Source organism: Ylistrum balloti, unplaced genomic scaffold, assembly GCF_031769215.1.
Source record: "Ylistrum balloti isolate Yb309-2 unplaced genomic scaffold, AGI_CSIRO_Ybal_v1 Utg369658, whole genome shotgun sequence".
NCBI classification, from domain to species: domain Eukaryota; kingdom Metazoa; phylum Mollusca; class Bivalvia; order Pectinida; family Pectinidae; genus Ylistrum; species Ylistrum balloti.
In genome coordinates this window covers 17,811-42,803 of record NW_026781910.1, presented here as the reverse complement: position 1 = coordinate 42,803, position 24,993 = coordinate 17,811, and the positions used below count along the sequence as shown (strand labels likewise).

Genomic DNA, 24,993 nt, shown 5'->3' with positions numbered 1-24,993 from the left:
ATCAAAATTGATCAACGTTCAATTTAATCAAACATTTTTGTTCGTATATTTCTTTTATGGTGATGACTATCGACAGCTAATTCTTTGCCCCCGGGCTATCTCGACCGGGTACATGTCTGCCGCAGAGATTGCTTTGTGATATCGAATTGTTTGCTTCACCGTTTAATACTTGTAATCATCTGAATAAAAGTCACATAGATACCTCTACATATATCTTTATTGAAGTGTATTAATACATAGAATACATAAAAAATCTTAACATGTATCTGTACCCAGTCATTAATTTCGCTAACGAAACACTGTAAATATCAAATGGAATTTGATTAGAATATACATATGAAACATTATTTTGGAGATATAAGTCACATCGTGTGGTTGTTGCTTACATATTTACCCTTATTTTTTTTCAGAATACCCAGTACCTGGTCAAATGGCTAAACTATCCTCTATGGGAATCAACCTGGGAGCCCGAAAGTTACCTACCATGTCATCTGATTAAATCATTCAACAATCCGTCTATAGACAACAGTCGTCTACGACATGCTACAAACGCCTTTGAAATTGCAATTAAGCAACGGCTCTGTTCACGAATTAACAAATTATCATTAGATTTTGACCTTGACATCTATCGATATTGTTTTGGTTCTGACAAACCTGTCACGGTAGAAAATGCTGATCAGTTGTCAAAATTACCTATGGTACAACACTGGTGTTATACGTTAAACAAATATGGCCGCGGTACAAAAATCAAATATCCTATGCGCATTGTTCCTTGTTTGCGATTTAGGAAAGTATGTTTCTGACCTGGGACATTTAAACAAGCTGAATGTGCCCGTTGAAAGACTAACAATATTTGCTGCAACTCAAGTATGTGACGTTTCCTGTTTGTGACAGTGAAAATGACTACAGCAAAAATAGTAGCTAGTTACATGTTTTTAGTTAATATTTGACATCTTGGTTGTCAAAGGCTTACACATAGTTTTTAAGTGGTGTTTATTGTTTATCACATAGTACTATTGCTTATCACATAGTATTTAGCTTTTATATATTACATGTACATTATGTAACTTTGGTAGCTTAGCGAGGAAAATCTCAATAGTAGCTAGTTTCATTTTTGTAGTTAATATTTGAAAATTGCTAATAGCTGTGACTGGTGTGCACCAGCAACTTTATAACTTTGATTTAGTTAGTCTTAATAGTAGCTAGTCATGCGTTTGCTTATTTTTTCTTATTATTGAAGTTTTGCTTGTACTAACATCAAGATGTCTGACGTTTTTGATTCGTACCAAAAACATAAATTTGTAAATAGTTTAGAGGTTGGTTGCGTTTCACCGTCTCTCACAAGATCTTTTCATGGTAAAGGTCAAGTTGCTTTTACAATTGAAGTATCAAATAGTTTCATCAGAGAACTCCAAAATCAAAAATTGCAAAACCCAGAATTACCATATTTAGCAATTTTGAATTCTCAGATTAGCGCTTTTCAGCTGTATTCAAATAGACTTGAAGAAAGGTTTCACTCACTGGCGCATAAAACATGCAGCCAGTACAAAACAGCATGTAAGAGTGGTAGCTTAAGGCAAAAATTCAATGAAAAGAAAGTGCAAGTTTCCATATTTCAATCTGAACTAAAAGATTTCAAAACATTGAATTTCACACTCTCAAAATTGGAAAAAGATAAAGTTCAGTTAGAAACTAAATGTAGATGTTTATTTGAACAACTCCAAGATGAAATAGAATCACGCTCAAAACTCACAAAAAGATTGGATAGCAAAGAATTAGAAAATTGCCAATTAAAAGAACAGATTAGTTTGTTAGAAAACCACAGAGTATCAAAAAACATAGGTAAAATTTTAGATGAAATTAAAAGCCCCACAAACAAACAAAAAAAACTAGAGACTATCAAAACCAGTTCTTCAAAAGCTCTCTGGTTTGCGGAGTCATTTGGCCTGACACCGTCTGTTCTGAAATTTAGATCGTTGACAGGTCAGCAATATTCAATAAACTTTGATCAGACAGAACCTAGCTATGACTCTCTTAGTTTGGGCGACAAAGACAACATTAGAAAACTTATATATATTTTGGACAGATTTGCCATTAGTGACGAGGCTTATCATGAGATACGTCTCCTTTCAGAAGATCTCCCTAGCAAACATGAAATTAAATCCTGTAGAAACACAATGAATGGTGAAGTAGAGATCGACAGAACTCCTGGCAACATCCCTGGTGCTCGTGTAAGCGTTAAGCAAGAAATAGAAGGGGCCATAAGGCGTGGTTTACACAATGATTCGAAGTTGACTGTTAAATTTTCAGGGGATGGAGCTAAAGTCGGGCGGGTCACAAATTTTCTGATTTTGTCACTTTCCTTTCCAAATTCTTCATGTCCCTCAGATCAGAAAACCGTAGGAATCATAAACTGCAATGAAACGTACGATAATTTGAAAGCAACGTGCGGTCCGATTTTTCAGGAGATCAATGAGTTGAATTCAGAGGGAATTATTGTTGATGAAAAAAGGTATGATTTAGAGTTATTTTTTGGGAGCGATATGAAGTTTATCAACTTATTGACAGGGTTGGGGGCATCGACCAGTGAGTACGCCTGTCCATGGTGCAAAGTTTCAAAATCTGAACGGGGGGATACAACAAAACCATGTGATTTCTACCATTCTGCAACAATGTTTCGGACCATTGAAGAAACCAAAATATATTCAAAATCTTCAAAAAAACTGTTCGGGGTAAAAAAACCATCCGCTGCTAGAAATTGAGCAACATCACATCATTCCCGATGAGCTCCATCTGCTTATGAGAGTATTTGACGTCCTGTTAAGAAATCTTATAGATGACGTTAAAGACAAAGATGACGCTGCAAAAGTACAAAACGAAAAAGCTGACTACTTAGACTCTCTAGTGTCACAAATAAGGTCATGTGGGGTCAGTTTTAATGTATGGTCAACAAAATACGGGAAAGGGGAATTAGAGTGGTCGTCACTAACTGGGGTGGATGTGAAAAAAGTTGTTCAACATTTACCAGAGAAACTTTGCTTTGTTGTTCATAACAATACACTGGACCAAACCATTTGTATTTGGCGTGGGTTTTCGGAACTGCTGAGCTATCTTTGTTCGAAAGAATGTGAACATAAGACAGCTGACTACACCTTTAGCAAATGCAAAGCATGGGCAGACTCCTTCCTCGCTTTAAGCAGAGTTAGAAAAGGGTACCAACCAGAAAACATCACCCCCTATATGCATTGTTTGCTGTACCACGTCCCCCATTTCGTGTCAAAATTCGGGTCATTAAAAAAATTTAGCGGACAAAGTGTCGAAAAAACAAATGACGACATCAAACGAATTTATCATCAAAAAACAAACAAAGTTGACCCCACTGTAGATGTCCTTAAAGTTAGAAAACGTATGGAAATGTGTAGCGAAATGCAAAGGTTGCCCAGATGTTATGAGAAAAGGAACGCTGATTACTGGGAAAGGGATATTTTTGACAGGAGAAGAAAGAAAAAAACCAAAATTTTGGAAGAAATTCAAAGCAAAACAAACATCACCGAGAAATGGGAAAAAAGTACTCTTGACGAATTAAATGAAATGTCTGTTTCGGAAATTAAGGCTAAATTAGCAGACTTAGGCATCAAAACAAAACTTCAAAAAAAAGAAAAACTGATAGATTTATTCTTGGAGAATGAACGGAGTCATATTGACTGAAATACACACTACGGTTTCAGGATCACAATGAATTTTTTTGCTGTGTCGTTATATTTTACACTTTTTAATCGCCACCGACATAAATTTGAAACTTTGATTTATGTGTACATTTTGTATTGTATTCTTAAAGCTCTATTTATTTTCATGTATGTATTTCTACCGTCAACTTCATTGTTAGCATTGTACCAATGATAAAATATTTCTTGATATGACAGAAATAAAAATAAAATATATACAATAATAATAATGATTTAATGTTGTTATTCTGTAAAGGAAATAAAAGGTCAAGTATGTTTATCACAGTCTGACTTTGGTCCTATGTATAGAATGTACAGGTAACATGATTATCCCGACTTGACCCCGATTGGGATTTAAGGTGCAGTACGAGTTATCTCCCTTAAACAGGCAAGATTGCTGGTAATGAAACTTTAGGAAAGTCCTAAAATAAGTTACTATCGAATAAACAGTTTTGAGGATAAACTAGACTGCATGACCATTTCTCTTTTTTTTCAGAAAACACAATTAGTGAATGACGGTCGTTTCACTAATCAACCTTGTCGAAATAAAATGTGTTCTTTTCCATTGTAATCGATCGTTCAGCAAATGGGATTAGTTTTAAAGACAATTTAATTTTGCCTGAAACATAAACCTTCTCACTGGAGACGGTAATGATAACAAGAGCGGGATTAAAACGTTCATCTGATCTGTACGCCATATCACTGATAACGTTTCTCACAACTCGATTGCATCCCATGGTGAAAATGAAATACATGATAAGCGTCGCTTAAACTGCGGTTACACTAGGAATTAAATGACATATTGTTTTGATTTCTACAACAAATTATTGTACTAGAATAGAATAAAGGCTCGGAACACGTACTCCTAACTATTGCCATATTGTCTAGCAATCAGAGAAATACAGGAAATTCGAAACGAATGCAAGTGAATTCCAAACCATGTTCAAAAGCCAATTAGTAATTTGAGCAGAACTTTAATGGTGATCATCTACGTCTTTAAGCTTAGAGCCAAGGTATTTTCAAGTAATTATCTGTGGGCCAGGTTATTATTTCAACAAAATGACGATAACCAACTTGAACCTATTTTTATGCAAATGCATTCCTAAGCTTAAGGAATGTAAACTAGTGCATGTACGTGTTTCTTAGTTTGTACACAGAAGCGGATATTGCACATGGTGGGGTATGGGATAACATTATCAAATTATTTTTGATAATGTTATAAATTTCGACATTTTAATTACTTTTCTTTGACGTCATATGTTATTACGCATAAACATGAAAATAATTGAATGCTTTTGTGAACTGAACGCAGACTAAATAATTCCACTTTTTTGCATAGTTGAATTACACATGATACGGTATGTTTAACTTTAAATCAACAATAAAGAGATCTACGGTTTTTTCCCTATGAAATAATATGAACACTTCACAAATCAAGATTAGTAGAATAGGTTAAAAAGACCATTTAGAACCTTTAATCAGACAAAAATAGAAACTGCATGTATTCCTTTGTGAATGATAAGGCTTTAAAACTCATCTATTCTAATTCTGAGACTTTTGTTTTGTATATATAAGTAGTTTATCGCAGTAAGAACACTGTAAATCATTTGTAGTTCGCTTGGGATTTATTTTCGCGTTAATGCGCAGGAGAGTTAATTGCGACTTCAATTCCTTGTGATTATTTGTACAAAAATAACGCTGAATGGCATTCCTATTGATTTGGTTGCCGATATCGGAGTTTCGAAGAGTTCTGGTCGCGAATTTAAAGTCATTTCTAGATCAGCGATCACGAAATCATGTATTCATGAATATGTCTGAACAGGTGAATTCGCGAAATTAAGTATTCGCGAAATCTTAATAATTTACAGTTAAGATAGGCACAATTTCTGCAGAACGGACTGTGAACTCCCTACCTACGGAATGGATCAAAAGTATCCTTTCTTACAAAGTATACTTTAAAATGTTCAAGTGAAAAAAAAAATCCTGAAGAGTTAACAAATTTCAAATAATCTTAACAAAGACATGCATTGACAATTTGAAACCCGTAATGCCAAAAACCTGCTCGAAGAAGTAGATTTAACCCATCAAAGCATGTTTGATATCCGAATTATATCAATTCTGGTTCAAAGCGCCGAACATACGAAAGTGTGGATCGACAGACTCGGAGCAATTCATACTAAAATACGGAACAGGGAAAAGTTTACTAAAGCAGGTAAACCTGTCAATATAAAGAACTGTTATGCTAGTCACCGTTAGCATTACCTAGCAACATGAATGTCTTCAGTTTAAGAAAATACACACAAATACTTCATTTAATGGCTGAAGGATTTATTTTTTTTATAGAAAATTTACATTATGACGACACTGGAGTAAATGTCTTCATATCAAATGTAATTATGTTTATCAACTTACCTGATCTATAAAAACATTCGTTGTGAGCACCTGATGTCGCTCATCCTGTAAATAACAAAAGTACACAAATAAAGATAGGTAAAGATAGGTGAAATATAAAACTTACATTTATTTAATCCATAGATACATCTCGATTTGTATTTTTAATGACTGGTTATATTGAAAATGGGAGAGAAGCTTCCGTGTCAATATTTATTACACATAGCAATTGATGAATGAATTGACAATACATTTCATATTAAATATTACAATTAAGTTTATATGTTTAAAACGTACAGGTAGTCAATATCCTATTTAGGTTTTGCCGACCGATGATGCAAACATTTATCATCCGATATGGTCACTTGGCTTTGACATAGGTGTTGAGATAGTCAAGTATCGGGGCAGTATATATATATGTGAAGTACTTTTAAGTGTCTCTTCCGATGCACTATACAATTATCACATTTTAGTCAAAACAACGCGGTTCGGTTGTGCCAATGTCTAGCCATCCAGGAAACAAACACATATCATTTATCTTCACAAAGTTACCAAGATGCTGTAGCGAGATGGCGTTCAATTAATGCTTTCCTAGAACGAAACGCCATGGTTATTGAGGCTCCTCCTTTTCAGAGGGTCTGTTTACGTTTTTGTTTGGATGTATTGTTTATATATATAAACAGTTTTTTATCATTCTCAACCTCTTTACAGCAAGGAACTGAACGAATGCACAGGTCGATAGATTATCATGATACAGACCAGTGATCCCGCGTGCATTTCATATATCTGACAAAGAGCACACCATTTTCCTAATCAATAAATACAGTCACATCACAAAGGCTCGGTCTATGACCTTGATTTGGCCTTCGACTTGAATTCCCTGAATTTTATACACAATATTATCCATTAGATATTCTTATTTAAACGTATCTAATTTTTCATACACAGTTTATGTACATGCTACATATGTTCGCAAGATAGCGTTATTCAAATTTCTCCGTTTCAATATTCTTATCTGGAAGCAGCTATAGACGCAATACTTATTAATTATTAATTGCTTTCCATCGTTAATGTTTGCATCAAGGAAGAGACTGCTACAAAGAACATCTACGCATATAACACAAGACCTACCACCTCATAAAAGTACAATATCGCTGGGAACGAGAGATTTCACTTTAACGAGAACTGGGCCCAAATGCAAGCTATGACCTATCACGGAGTGCAAACAAGATTTAGTATAAAAAAAACTTACTCTGTAGATGTACAATACAATGCTGCATCTCAAGAGATTCTTATTTACAAAAAATGTGTTAATTGCATGCGACATAGTATGCAGGACATTCCTCTGACCTGGTGGCCGAAAATGAAAAAAAGGAAAGAATTTCTTGTGTATAAAGTGTTGGTGACAAGATTTTAGGACATAGCACTGTACTCTAGCATTCCCATAGGTATAATAGGTTAGTTGCAGTTGAAATATTCTAATAGATGTTCCACAGTTAGGATGACGCGAGAAAATATTTCTCTTTGACTAACGTTAACCTTATGCCTCAATGTAACTTTACCGTTGCAGTGAACAAAACAATTAATGTAGAATAAGGTTAATGTTTTAGACAACAACAACAACAACAACAGCAACACACACACACACACACACACACACACACACACACACACACACACACACACACACACACACACACACACACACACACATTTAGATGTATAAATAAATAACACCAGAATGTTTTGGATTTTATTGAATACGCAGAAGAAAAATTACTTCCGTTAGAATAAAATTATTAAAAAAACATCGTTTAACTGTCTTTATCTATGATGTTATTCGTGCTTCAAAATTACATGCAGTTTGCATGTTTCCAAATACTACAGTGAAAAATTGAGAAAAAAAATTGAAAAAAGAAGCACTCATGAAAATATTTTTGTCTGAAAGATAGTGTCTGTTATTTTGATGTGCAAAGCGAGACTACGATGTTCTTTCAGATGTGACAGATCCTAGAAATCGATGGCCTCTTAACCAAACCTGAGTTCTGGAATTTTTTTCAAATCATATTTATTTCAAGTTTAAAGTTCGCTAGAATCTTATTTATGATAGCATGATTGTGACGGTTTGTAGGCAGAACCACTGTCAATTCTAGGAACCATTCAATGTGTAAGACGTAGGGGAAATATTCATTCATGAATAAACAACAAAGATTTTGGCTGCTGTGGCTGTAATTGTATATCAATACATTATCTCTTTACGGCATATACCAGCATAGTCTACAACGCCAGATCGATCTGCCTTACTAGAGGTAGCAAGTATGATTTGGGAGAAAGGGAACGGCACCAGAAAAAAATCTATTTAGCAAACAAGTCCGCGGGGTCTTGGCTCGCACAAATGTTCATCACCGAGTGTGGAAATGGAATTAACCAATTATGCAAAGATAGGCCAGGGTTTTAATTAAGATAATGTTTATTAAATTATATCTTTCTAAATGTGTACTCGGTGGATATGGAGTAAATGTTATACACTATTTTTTTTTATGAAAAATAGCATTTTCCATTGAAGACATTATTACAAAGTTGTGGTGATTCCCGTCTAAATATGCGCCATGGTAAAAATTGCTAACACTCTGAGTGAACAAGAGCATTGCTATTGGGATGATGTAAACGATGACAATTTCTTCAGTGGAATGATTTTTATTGCAAATTAAGCTATCATCTGGAAAATGTCAATTATTTCGCTCAGCGGAAAATGGCAATTTACCGACAACCAAGTACTTTTTGTTTTATACAACTACTTGTTACTACAATGATGCATTGTAGTAATACGATAAAGAATCAAAGCATTGACTGATTTGATAGAGGTATTCCGAATATGTGTAAAAAATATTAATTTAGGGATAAGAAATACTAAGTATGTAATAAAAGATTTCACTTAGGCGATAACAAAACGGTCGACACAAGAGTGCTAAACAAGGTTCATAAAAGTAATCCGAGGGGATAGACTTCCATGATAAGTAATCATCAGAGATGGTTACGAGTAAAATAAAGAAATGTTCAACTGAGAACATTATGAGTATCTTTAGCTCTACGTTTATCTAAGGAGTAAAATTCATTTTTTTTTTTCTGGCACTTTTTTTTAGCTTTCTCGGGAATGTCCTAGATTTAAAAAGAAAGGAAATTTATTTAATTAATGTTGACAAAGACCTCTACAAAACGATGAGAGCCCTTGACAACTTAATGTAGAAGAAAGTTTTTTCTCTTTAAATTCACGATCAGAAATTTACTGGGTTTCCATATCAAAGCATAAAGCGGTCTCTACACGAATTGCAAACACATTCTTTAAATAATATGCATATATACGTGTGTGACCTAAATATCAATAACGATTATTTCGCGTTTTACAAGGTGGAACGGGAGGACTTTGAATGGCGTAAAAAAAATGTTTCTTATCCAAATTGATATAACTTCTCCTGGTATTTGTAATACATTTCAATAGTATTATTCTCAATAAATGCTAATATGCAACGTTATTCATCTCGCCTTGGCATCAGGAACTTGCCTTGACGCAGAAAGTGCGAATGTTTGTTTGCGATCATCCTGACTTCGGAACACGGCATTTCCTGTAGAACTGTCATGGGGACAATTAGGACATTTCTCTCGTTTGACATTTTATAACCAAAAGGGTTCGAAGTTCTTGATAAATTGTCCTTTCGTAACAACATTAGTTTCCTTCGATGTCTTTCAAATAAAGCATTAATGTCAATATTCTGACATTGGCAAGTTCCCTTGAAATGAAGTTGTAAAGTTGAAAAAACAAAGAAAATGCCAATTTACCAAAACTAAAATGCCATAAAATTAGAGTAAAATATGAACAAAAGAAAGATTTACATACATTTATCTGTTACCATGGATTTAAAGTCAAAACCACAAAATTAGTGTTAACTTTCCTTTCCGGGCGACAACTTCGAAATTATCTCACTGAATCCCCAGAACCTTCTGTTTATATTGGGTTAGTGTACTATTTATGTCTTTTCTTATTGAGGACATTGGAATATCTAATGGATATATAGTATATTTTTTCTGTTATCATCAAATATTTCGATTTCCTATGTTTTTGTGTGTTACACCAATCTTATAGCGTGTTGCGTAAATTTATTCATTTACAATAACATACTCTGTTCAAATATTAACAGTCAAACACACAGGATCTACATCAAGATGTAAACTCTTACTACAAGGCCGATATATATAAATATATATAATGCTTAAGTTCATGTGATACACGTACATGTAATTGATAACTGACAAAGGAAGGCGTTACATTTTGCAATATCGCTTTCGCTGTATCAGACCTTCACGTGATATTAACGGTACATAATTGCGTGATGTCACAAATTGTTATACCGGTATATAGATCATATTTGGGTTTTACACCAACAGCTGGGTTGCGGGGGATAATGCCACGCTTTCCAGCTCCTTGTGTGTTTTGTTCATTTGTGTTCCTCTGTTATGATTTCTTAAAAACGGGCCGTCTCCGTATCTTTCTATCCTTAACATTTCCTCAAATTGCGAGATAAGGTAAAAAGAATCGCCACTATTTAAATATGCTCCTCGTTTCCTTTCCTTTTCCTTTCTTAAACAAAATTATTAGTGGGTGTCTATCATCGGATTATTTTGCTCACACAATTCTTTAAGAACCATGCAGAGACCGGGATCCCTTTTGAAAATAGGATATGAAATAAGACCTGATTGTGGTACGAAATATCGTTATGTATACACCAGTATCTGCGTGTAACATACAGGCTTGTTTACTCATTTTCACTTACCAGATCCACGATCTGATTGAGTCGAAGACCAAACTTGACCATTAATATGGTAGATGCATTTATGACGGGTCGGACGGATTTCTCGTAGCCCACCATGAGGGATTGGTACAGGCGTTGTTCATCAGGAATTCGTGGAGTTGTCGTGCACCACCCTGTAAAAGAAGGCACGCTGATGACTTTGCATTTTTGAGATTTCGGCGGTTCAAACTTTAGTTTTGCAAACATTATGAATGGATCAAAGATGGTTATTTTTCAACAGACGCCATTAAAATAGAGGAAAATATAACCCCTAGAAACTAGGAATATTTACAGTATATTCATTATTGTTACTATTCGTTTACAAAAAGTAAAGACTTTTGTATAAAAGCATGATACTTCCTATTTGGAGTTCTTTACACCAAACCATTCTTGTTATATATCATATAGCTTTAACTATTGGCCACATTTTATGTAAATCCCACATTGAACAAAATTATATCAGAAACGAATTTCTGTGCCGTGAAAAGGTTGATATTACTTCAATTTTGCAAAATTGAGATAACAATGCGAACGAGTTTAATAAATAAGGAACTACAAGCATATTCAGATGGTTATCGCTTTAACAAAACGAATGAATAAATAATGAAATAATGTTCTCTTTTAATGGTTTCTAGCTGGATCCTACCGTTTTAACAACATGTCATTTGCTTTTAGTGGGAATGCAATTTTGATTAATGATTGAATACGGATAATAAAATATTCATTTTTATTCTTCAACAATTGTAACGATCCTTTTTAGATTAAAGATGTCAATTCGGTATGTTGGTGCTACATTGTTTTGACAATGGTAAGTATATAATATATATTAGGATGACGTTACCTTGAGAGGCGATCCATAACAATGTCACAGAGGTCTCTATAAGGTGCTCCCAAAATTTCCCGGCATGCTTCATCACGGAAGTGGCTTCAGTCTGAAACCGTACAAACAATTAGAAATGTAGTGTCATCATACACCTTAATTCAAATTACGCTGTAGATACGACATTGTATAATCATCCTCGATACTACTGGGGTTACGATCACTTTCGCTCTCTGCATCCCTGGAACATGTCCTGGCAAAACTGAAGGCACAAGCGAAGTAATTTGATTGGTTCCAGGACAAAATAACTGGTCAATCACACACTGATACGCTCATTTTGAACATTACAAAGGAGCGACACCAAACTTCAAAGTCAGTTTAATATACCGTTATGCGAACTCAAATATTCGTTTGATGTACATCAAAGCATAAAAACCAGTCTTTTCGTCTTGTCCACAAGGTGTCACACATGGAACCTTCAGTCTTGTCCTGCCATGTTTCAGAGTTGCAGGAAGCGAAAGTGATCTTAACCCCTAGAGTATCGAGGACATTGTATCATTAACATATCAGAAATGGTCATATGCTGATTCCCGATTTGATTACTTTAAAACAACAATATTTCATTTACATGACTAGGACGGAAAAAAACTTAATTGGTCTGTAAAACAACCTTTTGAATATGGTGCGTAATATAAAAAAGTATGTGAATGGGCTGCGGAAATCACATCATTTCAATATTTGATCTTAATGAATTAATTCAAGCAGAGATAAAAATCAGCGAATTTGATACGGAAAAATAGAATTAAAAAAAAACATTAAAGCAATAAAAAAAAAAAACAAAGAAGAAAGAAAAAGAAAAAAAGGACATGAAACATCCCGAGCGGTAGTTTTGACATTTTGAAAATCAGATATGTATTTCTAGGATATCTACGATCAACCAATTCCAAAAGAATTCCTCGTTGTGATTTTTTCCAATATTTCCATAGACAACCATCCTAATTCTACCATAATGACATACCTCAACCATATGTTTACATATGAACTCAGCAAATGTCATACTCCGATAAAAAATGAATCTCGAACTCCTCTGATTTCCCAGACAGGGCCAACGGTATACCGAATGCAACCCTGACGTGTTCGTGCAAATAGAGCTTCCCGGAATGAAAGAGTAGCAATAAACAAGAATTGTTTACAGACAGACTCCAGGCGACATGGCGTTAAGTTCTGGAAGACCAGTCGTTAAAAACTGTTGTGGAAAAGCTGGTCTTGTCATTGTAAAATCCGACATACGCAGACCTTTCTATTACCCGTCTACGCGGCTCAGTTACGTGATGCATACGAGCGAAAAGTATAGTGTATGGAAAACGTTTTATCTGCAGGCTCTTCGATTGACACAGACGGTTCATATTTTGATTGGATATCACTAAATGTATTCCATTTATATTGAGGGAAGAAAAAAAAGAAAGAAAATACTGAAATAAGTACAAACTTTAAATCCAAACCCCAAATCGTTGTAACAATGGATGATCATGAACAAAAGAACTATTAGTACAGTGCAAGCATCATACGAACTATTACTACTTAGTACAAGAAGAGTAAGATCACGTGTTCTGGAATGGTAAGCGTCTTTGTTTCATCAGCCACGCAATAAAACAAATTCCACAAGACTCCTGTATAATTTCTCCGGGCTATCACTGAATCAATGAACACAAACAAGGAAAATTACATACAAGTCCATGCATTGTTGTCACAAAGATTAAATCGTGAAATTGTTATCACAAATACTATCCATACTAGAAAAAATCTTCTTCTCTGAGAATATTGGTTATACGAAGGTTTTTCAAGCAACACATGTAAAGTACATTGTTTGATGCTTGCCAAGTTTCATTTATCATTACATGTACGAAATATTTTGTTACACCGTAGTCTGCAGAGAACGAAAGCCAGCTGAAAAACGTTATCTAGATCATCCATCCTAACCATATCAAATAAACATGCCATACTGTAGTATCTTTTCCGTTTCCTCTTGGTTTCTATTACAAAAAAGAAATAATGTATATTGTCTAGTTTGGAACTGGCAGATAGGCGACATTCTCTAACTATAAATTTATATTAAATTCGCGTAGGTCCGACTTTCCTTTCCATCACTTCTTATACAGGACGTTTTGACATAGACTTTATTGCTTTCCAGAAATATCATGACTCTCGGAAACGCCAATGAAAATGTGATAGGGATCACCAATACTTTGTGATCGTGTAACTTGTAATGCGATCACGGGAGGACATGGCGTATGAGATTGCAACATTGTTCTTGAATCTGGCCTTTGTAATTTGATAAACACATTTGCAATACCATTTTTATTCCAATCAAAATGAAAACGGAACATCCCGGAAGCGTTTTGTAAGATGAAGCATCTTTTTATGAGAAAAGCAATGATTTATATCGTGTTACTTTTTTTCTGATGTCGTCACGCTATGGATGTACTTTATCGTATAACTTTTATCTCTTTACCTTATATGACTTGTAAGTCTGACTGGTCGTCGTGTAGTTTTATGTAAACCTTGTCCCGATAATACAGACAGACAAATAATATTGCCGATAATTTTGCCTAAAAGTCTAAGATTGGCTGAGTGATATGTATGGTATTAAATCTATGTATGTTAAGTTTTCTTCACAGAAACAGAAAAATATAGTCTTCATAAAAATACTACACCATTTGATGTATGTATTTGCAAGAGTATAGCAGCAAGAAAACAAACGTTCAGATGATATCATGATATGAATGGCCGTGATCTTGGAATACGTTAACTATAATGATAATCGAAAATTGATCTGACTAGTGCTGACTACGAACACATACTTGTTCCTCTAATAATCAGATCGCAACAGTTCATAGTATGGTGCATGTACGCTTACGGTGCCTTTACACAATCCCAATCATTTTCAAAATAAACAACACACATTTGTGTATGGCAAGTTGCCAGTTTTAGATAAACAATTCTCATTGGATAATAGACGATATCTTACATAATTTGGTTGAGTATCGAATCAACATTGCCCCACGAATAAATGAAAATTTGCCAGATTTGTGTCACATTTTGTTTTTTGTTTAACAATGTAGAATTCCTGTTTTTGTAGTTTATAATTTCGAATTTAATATTTTCGACATAATTTTTGTAAACAAATTCATCTCACAATGGCTTTTGGTAACTATTTTCATGCGAAGGTCGACTCTTTCCTTCTTCAATTCAACAGAAGACATGACAAAATGTCATTATTCCAGACATTTCAAGGACGATGTAAAATTGAAGAAAATGGAAATGATAATGCAATCAAAGTGTCATTTGCTTTGTCAGTTCTTCAACTATTTTATTCTTTTGTTACATGAATTCTGAATTTGTATTTTGAAAGGTGCTTTTCAATGAGTCGTATTCTGTTCGATTCAAAATGCCAACCAGAGTGTTATTCCCCAGCATTCCCCATTTCCGTTTATCATTTATATGTCAGAACCTGATGTTTTGAATAATCCGTACACGGGAAATAACACATTTTACAGGAGTGCTTAGAAATATACGACAAATGTTCAAATTGAGTGAAGATTTCGCAATCATTATGTTTTCGACACAACGTTCAATATATTTCCAGGATGAAATGATAAAACTAGTTTTGTCCACAAGGTGTAGCACATGGAACTTTCAATTTTAACATGACATGTTCCAGAGGTGGAGAGAGTGGTAGTGAACGTAACCCCTGGGGTATCGAGGAAGGAGTTCTAACGATTCACCAAGGATGTGCCGAATTGATAGAATATTGTCACCTAGATGTATCTTGTATCAGGTTTCTTCACCCTCCTACAGTTAGTTCACTAAGTGATGTATAAGACTGATGACGTCACATATATAGTCACCAGAAAAACCGAAACGTGTTCTAGTCTTGCAACATGCACTGTTCATTCCTATACTGCAAGTCCAAATGCGATAATCCTTGAAACAATTTGGACACAACTGTGCTTCCTTTTGACAGATTTTGGTAGATAATGGTTTCTGAACAACATGTTTTAATACAATTCAGCTACAATGCAATGAAGAACTAGTCATTTACATTCTTAGTATACTTGTATTGCCCAAACGTGTGTTCGTTAAGCTCCTGAAAAGCGAAAGTATGGTTGCGATAATACTCCCAACGTCACCTTTCAGAGTAGTCACCTGGCCAAGTGCTTTTATGGTTTCACAAACATGTATTTTCATGCGGCACAACGATAAAACGAAAATCCAATGTAAATATATTTGAATAAAAAGTTCAGTATTTACTTGAATTATATCGCTTTCACGTCATTTTTTAAACCTAATTACAAACATAAATTGCCTTGTATGTAATTAGGCATAAATCTTTTGAAGAAAATTCAATGCGCTTTCCTAGAGTCGAAATCCAAGTTTTATGAAAACCGTTTCATATAAATCATCAAATCAAACGTTATCATCTGATGTATTCTATTGATGACTTTTCTCGTTTTATCAATTAAATATATATATATGTATATATGACCCATTGAATATACTTCCTTTACCGGAACTGGAAAGTGAACATTCGCTGATTTCTTCAGTCGACATTATGGGATAAGATGTAATTTAGCGAACTACCATTGATACAGCCTGTCTGTGTACTGCGGGATGTGAATCAATCACGCACGAGCGCTATATAGATAGATCAGGACCACTGGGGTTGGTCCTTCCGCCATTCATTCATCTCGTTATTAGACACCCAATTTATATTCAATGTATTAAATTACAACAGAATGAGACCTTACATTTATCACAGTTTCCAATACCGATGGTTCAGGACAAAATTCAAAGGCACGTGCAATACATCAATCCCGCACTTAATATTAATCCTACACTTATTGGAGCCGTCCGTTCGGAAATTTATATAGATATACGAACTGGCTCTACCGCGGATTGGTAAGCGATCAATCGAATTCAAAGCGGACCATGCCACCACAAATCATTAAGGATGAGATTCCCTCGCGCTTTGTTACATCTTCATTTAAAAACATAGAGATAATGGAACGCATTTTCTAGCGTTAAGAAGATGATTAGCATTGTACTCAAGAATTCAATATATAAATGGATTCCGTTGTCACCGTAGGTGGTTAGGTCGATGCTGCCGCACACACTTAGTCATGAGAATCATTCTAGAACCCCATATCTGTTCTGTACTGACTTACAACATATATGTTAGCTTTGTGAAATGGTGATTAAGATTATTGGTTTAACATAACACTGAAAATTGATATGGTTTTCAGGTTAAAGATTTTGAATTATGAATACCTAAAATGATTTCCCCCAGCAAGAAACAGTATCAAGATGATGCGTCAAGCCCGTGCCCCGATTATTTCTCGAGAGTTATGCAATTTAGTTTATTGCCATTTCTGTGCACACCACAGCCTCTGCAGCTGGTATAGAGATGTCATTCTCCCCACACCTTCTCTCTATTATGCCGTATTAGCGATATCGACTTCTCCACTGCGCTCGAATCAACGTAATTAAATAACTCTTTATAATCATAGTGTAAACCAATTAATTCCTGCTAATGAACGGCAATACCCCGGACATGGAATCGAGACGTCAATTAACCATTGTCTTCCATACCGGGAACGCGAGAGCGGAGCGAGCTCATACGTGACGCAGCCTTGCTCTGCACGTGCGATTTGGTCACAGAGTGCATGTGTGAAACTATGGTAGATTACTATGTGTAATAGCTTCTTCATTAGATACAGTACTGTCTGCATGGACAATATCTGAGACTTTGTGTACATGGGTGAGGTTGAGTACCGTCTGTACACGGGTGATGTTCAGTACCGTCTGTAAATGGGTGATGTTCATAACTGCCTGTATATGGGTGATGTTCAATGCTAGTTAATAACAAGTATTGTCTGTACATGGTTTATGAACAGTACTGTGTGTAAATGGTGATGTCGAATTTGCCTGTACATAGGTGATGTTCAGTATTGCATATACATGGGCGATTACCAGTATTTTCTGCACACGGGTACATAGGTGGTGTCAGAACTGTCTCTAAACGGGTGATGTTCAAAACTGTCAGAATATAGGTGGTTTGCAGAACAATTAAATGGGTGATGTTCAGTACTGTCTGTACTTAGTTATGTCTAGCATTCTCTGTACAAGTGTGATGCTCAGTACAGTCTACATATGGACGATTTTAGTATTTTCTATATATTGTTAATGTTCAGTATTTTCTATATATTGTTAATGTTCAGTATTTTCTGTATATGGGTGATGTTCAGTATTTTCTATATATGGGTGATGTTCATTATTTTCTATATATTGTTAATGTTCAATATTTTCTATTTTCTGTATATTGTTGATGTTCAGTATTTTCTGTATATTGTTGATGTTCAGTATGTTCTGTATATTGTTAATGTTCAGTATTTTCTGTATATTGTTGATGTTCAGTATTTTCTGTATATTGTTGATGTTCAGTATTTTCTGTATATTGTTGATGTTCAGTATTTTCTGTATATGGGTGATGTTCAGTATTTTCTGTATATGGGTGATGTTCAGTATTTTCTGTATATGGGTGATGTTCAGTATTTTCTGTATATTGTTAATGTTCAGTATTTTCTGTATATTGTTAATGTTCAGTATTTTCTGTATATTGTTGATGTTCAGTATTTTCTGTATATGGGTGATGTTCAGTATTTTCTGTATATGGGTGATGTTCAGTATTTTCTGTATATTGTTAATGTTCAGTATTTTCTATATATTGTTGATGTTCAGTATTTTCTGTATATTGTTGATGTTCAGTATTTTCTGTATATGGGTGATGTTCAGTATTTTCTGTATATTGTTGATGTTCAGTATTTTCTGTATATGGGTGATGTTCAGTATTTTCTGTATATTGTTGATGTTCAGTATTTTCTATATATTGTTGATGTTCAGTATTTTCTGTATATTGTTGATGTTCAGTATTTTCTATATATGGGTGATGTTCAGTATTTTCTCTATATTGTTGATGTTCAGTATTTTCTGTATATTGTTAATGTTCAGTATTTTCTGTATGTTGATAATGTTCAGTATTTCCTGTATATTGTTAATGTTCAGTATTTTCTGTATATTGTTAATGTTCAGTATTTTCTGTATATTGTTAATGTTCAGTATTTTCTGTATATTGTTAATGTTCAGTATTTTCTGTATATTTTTAATGTTCAGTATTTTCTGTATATTGTTAATGTTCAGTATTATTGTTAATGTATCAGTTGTTAATGTTCAGTATTTTCTGTATATTGTTAATATTTCAGTATTTTCTGTATATTGTTAATGTTCAGTATTTTCTGTATATTGTTGATGTTCAGTATGTTCTGTATATTGTTAATGTTCAGTATTTTCTGTATATTGTTGATGTTCAGTATTTTCTGTATATTGTTGATGTTCAGTATTTTCTGTATATTGTTGATGTTCAGTATTTTCTGTATATTGTTAATGTTCAGTATTTTCTGTATATTGTTGATGTTCAGTATTTTCTGTATATTGTTGATGTTCAGTATTTTCTGTATATTGTTAATGTTCAGTATTTTCTGTATATTGTTAATGTTCAGTATTTTCTGTATATTGTTAATGTTCAGTATTTTCTGTATATTGTTAATGTTCAGTATTTTCTGTATATTGTTAATGTTCAGTATTTTCTGTATATTGTCGATGTTCAGTATTTTCTGTATATTGTTAATGTTCAGTATTTTCTGTATGTTGTTAATGTTCAGTATTTTCTGTATATTGTTAATGTTCATTTTTCTGTATATTGTTGATGTTCAGTATTTTCTGTATATTGTTAATGTTCATATTTTCTGTATATTGTTATGTTCAGTATTTTCTATATATTGTTGATGTTCAGTATTTTCTGTATATTGTTAATGTTCAGTATTTTCTGTATATTGTTAATATTCAGTATTTTCTGTATATTGTTGATGTTCAGTATTTTCTATATATTGTTGATGTTCAGTATTTTCTGTATATTGTTGATTGTTGATGTTCAGTATTTTCTGTATATTGTTAATGTTCAGTATTTTCTGTATATTGTTGATGTTCAGTATTTTCTGTATATTGTTGATGTTCAGTATTTTCTGTATATTGTTGATGTTCAGTATTTTCTGTATATTGTTGATGTTCAGTATTTTCTGTATATTGTTGATGTTCAGTATTTTCTGTATATTGTTAATGTTCAGTATTTTCTGTATATTGTTGATGTTCAGTATTTTCTGTATATTGTTGATGTTCAGTATTTCCTATATATTGTTAATGTTCAGTATTTTCTGTATATTGTTAATGTTCAATATTTTCTGTTTATTGTTGATGTTCAGTATTTTCTGTATATGGATGAGGGTATTTTTATGTATCGCACTCTAAATTATTGAAATGTGCTATTCACTTTTTTTTGTCTTTTGTTCAATCTTTAAGATAGCAGATGGTAGACACTGCTGGTGGACTTTTAAGTCCCCGAGGTTTGCCGTAACAAGCTTGCCACATTTAAATTCACTCGAATAGTGGCACGGTTCAGAAAATACTGTTCTTTCATGGGTGATGTTCAGTACTGTTCTTACATGGGTGGTGTTCAGTACTGTTCTTACATGGGTGGTGTTCAGTACTATTCTCACATGTATGGTGTTCAGTACTATAATTACATGTATGGTGTTCAGTGCTGTTCTTACATCGGTGGTGTTCAGTACTGTTCTAACATGGGTAGTTTTCAGAACTGTTCTTACATGAGTGGTGTTCAGTGCTGTTCTTACATGGGTGGTGTTCAGTACTGTTCTAACATGGGTAGTTTTCAGAACTGTTCTTACATGGGTGGTGTTCAGTACTGTACTTACATGGGTGGTGTTCAGTACTGTACTTACATGGGTGGTGTTCAGTACTGTACTTACATGGGTGGTGTTCAGTACTGTACTTACATGGGTGGTGTTCAGTACTGTTCTTACATGGGTGGTGTTCAGTACTGTTCTTACATGGGTGGTGTTCAGTACTGTACTTACTTACATGGATGGGTAGTTTTCAGTACTGTTCTTACATGGGTGGTGTTCAGTACTGTACATTCATGGGTGGTGTTCAGTACTGTACTTACATGGGTGGTGTTCAGTACTGTTCTTACATGGGTAGTTTTCAGTACTGTTCTTACATGGGTGGTGTTCAGTACTGTACATTCATGGGTGGTGTTCAGTACTGTACTTACATGGGTGGTGTTCAGTACTGTTCTTACATGGGTGGTGTTCAGTACTGTACTTACATGGGTGGTGTTCAGTACTGTTCTTACATGGGTAGTTTTCAGTAATTTTGTTATATGGATGATGTTCTGTAATTTTGTTATATGCAATAGATCTTCTAGAAATGGTTGATATTCTGTATATGATACGCGTGTTGAAGGGTTTCAGTACTCAAGTTGTTGAGTCTCGACACACATTTCGTTCGTTGGTTATGTTTAGTACTCGCTCTGATCGTCAGCTCTTATCACACGGGTTCATACTGTTGTATTGGTATTAAGGTTAATCAAATTCCGCGGCAATCAGTTGATGTGTTCACGGTGTCTGTAGGAGTGCGCGGGAGATTACGGTCGATTGCAAAGGGAGCTCGATGGCCCGTGATTGATGTTAAGGCGGTTTCAAGGAACAGCTATAGTCACGAACCCATTTACTAGCCAAACATCGTCAGGGGAAAACATGGACAATTAGTGGCGAATTCGTCAAGGGAGGTCAAGCACAATAAAATGACCATCAGGGGGTCAATCAAAATGAATGATTGATTGGTAATTATATAGAAAACACAGAAATTGCGTTTCAGATAAATAAGACATTAAATGATACTCTGTCTCCTCGCAGGCAGTCTCATTCGCTACCTGATAGGTTACACGTGTAATTATGTCCAAATTACTGTCAACAGAAACAGTTGCATTAAAGCGACACTTACACAATCTAGCTCCTAAATACATCAAAGTGACCAATATTGTTTTAAATATCGTAATTACTGTTCATATACAATTAACAGTATAAAAACACTTGTATTGAGTGTTATTATCATGGTCAGACTGCGAGTTTGGCGAGTTTTTGATTTCTCATACCCAAGTTTCGCGACAGTTAGGGATAACGTTATCTTTTTGTCAATCTGAGTTTTACAATAATCCTCAAGAACCCTTTCATCTGGATCAACATCAACGAATACTGCACTTTTATACACTCTTTGATAGAAAATAATGAAAAACAAAATGAATAAACCAACGTGCCTAAGTGACGCGTTGGATAAGGATGAATCAAAATATAACTCCCTTTTCTAATGATTTTTATTCTTTCTAATATCTCTAGTGACGTTATCACATTTTCGGCCTGTACGATCAAGTGAGGACGACACTAGCTTTCTTTACTTTGGCACTGATGTAAAACTATTTAACGACACGTACATGTACAAGGACTAGTAAGTGCGTGTTCAGTATAGTGTGGCCGGGTGGGGTGTCACTCTACCGCGTCAATTTTGATACATTTCAGTGTACATATCGTGAAATATTAACACTCCCGCGAACTTGAAGCGGTATTGAGTTGTCGTTCTTGACTACAACGCTAAGCATGATAGGAGTTCTTTGTCGTTTATTGTGAAGTAAGTGTAATGTTTTTATATCAAGAAATTATTCAAAACTCATATGCGCTCATATTTTAGCATGCGAAGTTCTGGATTTGTCGTGACAAATACCGGGGTAAGAAATTCCCTTTGTTGGAATTTCCCGACTCTAAATTAGATCGAAATGACGACATTTGCTTTATTCAAGCGATTTCATTGGTTGGTATAATAAGATGATGGATAATCGTCCTACGTCATTTTAAAAGTAATATGCGATTGGCTGAGAAAAAGAAAAGTTATAAACGCGAAACCAGGGGAACCCCTGCAAGGCGTACTCTCGGTATACAGTCACGGACTATCTCCTGACTTCACGATAACCTTTTTTGACGGTGAAATTCCGTTTGCTTTTAAATTAGAAATTAATTGTACATTTTCATGAATACTTCAACTATAATTCGCCGAAAGTAATAGAGTTAATTTTTCATCGATAGCGAACAACGGACGGAAAACTCAACAAACTCGGGCTTTCATGCACAAGAAACTGTTCACTCGCCAAGAACAGTAACTCTGTATATATCTCAAAGGACAAGTATTTCCCGCTATGTGAAATTGTAAAATTAGCAATCGCCGGTACGGACATCCGTGGATTTCGTCTTCATTCCAGAGCTACATGTATTACAGAATACATTTATCACATATGTCATCTGCATACCTATACTCGTCAAATCATTTGACGGAAATAGTGAGTGATTAAGAACGGGTTATATCGTTCATTCCGAACCTAACGGAGAAATAAAAGAAGAAACGATGGATGATTAAAACAATTCAATGGAGACAACTCTGGTCGAAATTATTGCTTCTCATAGAAACCCGAAATTATTTTCATTTCCTGTACGATCGGAAGTGTGGGGTGGGGTGGGGGTTAGAGAAAACAACGATTAACCACTAGGTGGCGCCACCATCTGTGGATACCGTTATCACACGACATACTGCTGCTGCGGAAACGCTAAAAAAACACCTAGCAACCCATGAAAATTAAAAACATATAACAAGTCACGTAACCATCTTCATTAGCGGAAGTGTACCGTATGACACCGTATACATGTGGTTTTATACAGGTTTAGCTTACAAAGGTAAACCCTGCAATAGGGTCGGGGTTCGAGGGGGTGACATTGATCTTCCGCACAACGACCTCTTGGAGTCAGACAAACAGATCTCTGTGTTATACTTCACCGACACCCAGTTTATCACACAACTAGGGCCAGCTCGTTCTATCGATTTGTTCGGCATTCATTGTCTACTCGCGACCCAGCAATATATACATGGGGAAAAAACTACATACATATGAAACAAAAAAAAATCAACATACAAATCAACATTAAGCATCAATGCTGACGTCGACGAGACAACAATGGTGGTCATGTCGGTATCTTAAGGATGTATGCATATCTTTCTGAGACTTTTTTTTTTAAAAATCAAAAATCATTCAGCTGTAGAGAAGTCATCCCCAATGTATGGGGTTTTCAAGAGCGAATATCATCTTTGTCTTTTGTCTTAATTGATAGTGGCTTTGCTATTCTGGTGTTTTAAGAAATGTCAAAACCTTGCATTATTGAATGCAGTAAAACGTACATATGATTCCGATCATGTAATTGATTTTGCTTCCAATGAGGAAACTATCTTGGTCATTGGAATGTTTTGTGACGTTACTAGAAACATATCATTATTGAATATATTGAAAACACATAGGTGAATGTGACCAGGCAGTCGATAAAAAGGCGATGTCACGGTACTAATATAACAGTTTTTACTAAGAATATAAGCTGAAGACAATTTCACTGTATGGCGTGGGACATGGCCTTAAATCCTGGAGTATCAGCTGATTAAAATAACGGTGTCAAACTAGTGTATCAAACAGTTGGGTTTTTTTTTCTCAGAAAATAATAAAAAAGAAAAAGAAAAAAAAAGTCATGCCCGGGTTGTTTGTTGCTGACGCAAGAATATACCAGGACAGATGGACCAGCATACCTCTTTATGTTAAGCCCTGATTCACTCTTCGGAAAAACTTACTGTGTGGTTAAAACATTGATCTGGAGATTCAAGAGACTTGATTAGCACAACAGCGGATGTCTACATTTTTAGAAAGATCAGATGTGATAAACACGTTGCTTATAATGCATGCCTACGCAGAGCTTTGTTGTGTCTACCTCGGCTCTTTTAATCGTCGATTACGAAATAACTTTCGTCTTATTGTTATACACAACGTGTTTCAAATTCAACGTCGTTCGCCTGTCAAGCAGTTGAATAATATTGAATTTCACACGAAAATGGTTGCCAAGATTTGTTTTCAACGCTCGATTTTATTGGTGAAATCCAATGATGAATCTATCTTTCATTTATTTAGCTATTTATTTATCTAATTAAAGGTATGGAATTTGGCCGGAGTCAATTAGAGGACAGAACTCACCACCGTCATAGCTTGAGCTGTTTTCTCGTCATAAAAGACAAAATTACAGCTCCAAACACCTAGACAAGAATAGTTTCAACGCGTGTATTACTTTGATTCGGTCTCACAAAAATCCAAGTTTGTTTG

General features: G+C 34.8%; 1 protein-coding gene across 1 annotated transcript in view; it reads right to left on the bottom strand.

Moving 5' to 3' along the window:
* The window catches only part of LOC132558225 (neuronal acetylcholine receptor subunit alpha-10-like), a 35,485-nt gene extending 22,645 nt beyond the window's left edge, over nucleotides 1–12,840 (bottom strand). Inside the window, exons 1-4 of the mRNA XM_060222770.1 lie at nucleotides 12,802–12,840; nucleotides 11,805–11,895; nucleotides 10,946–11,097; nucleotides 6,138–6,182 (exon numbers count right to left, since the gene is read on the bottom strand). Of these exons, the coding sequence (XP_060078753.1) occupies nucleotides 6,138–6,182; nucleotides 10,946–11,097; nucleotides 11,805–11,895; nucleotides 12,802–12,840 (327 nt within the window). The remainder of the gene's footprint in view (nucleotides 1–6,137; nucleotides 6,183–10,945; nucleotides 11,098–11,804; nucleotides 11,896–12,801) is intronic.
* Between the last annotated feature and the right edge of the window lie 12,153 nt (nucleotides 12,841–24,993).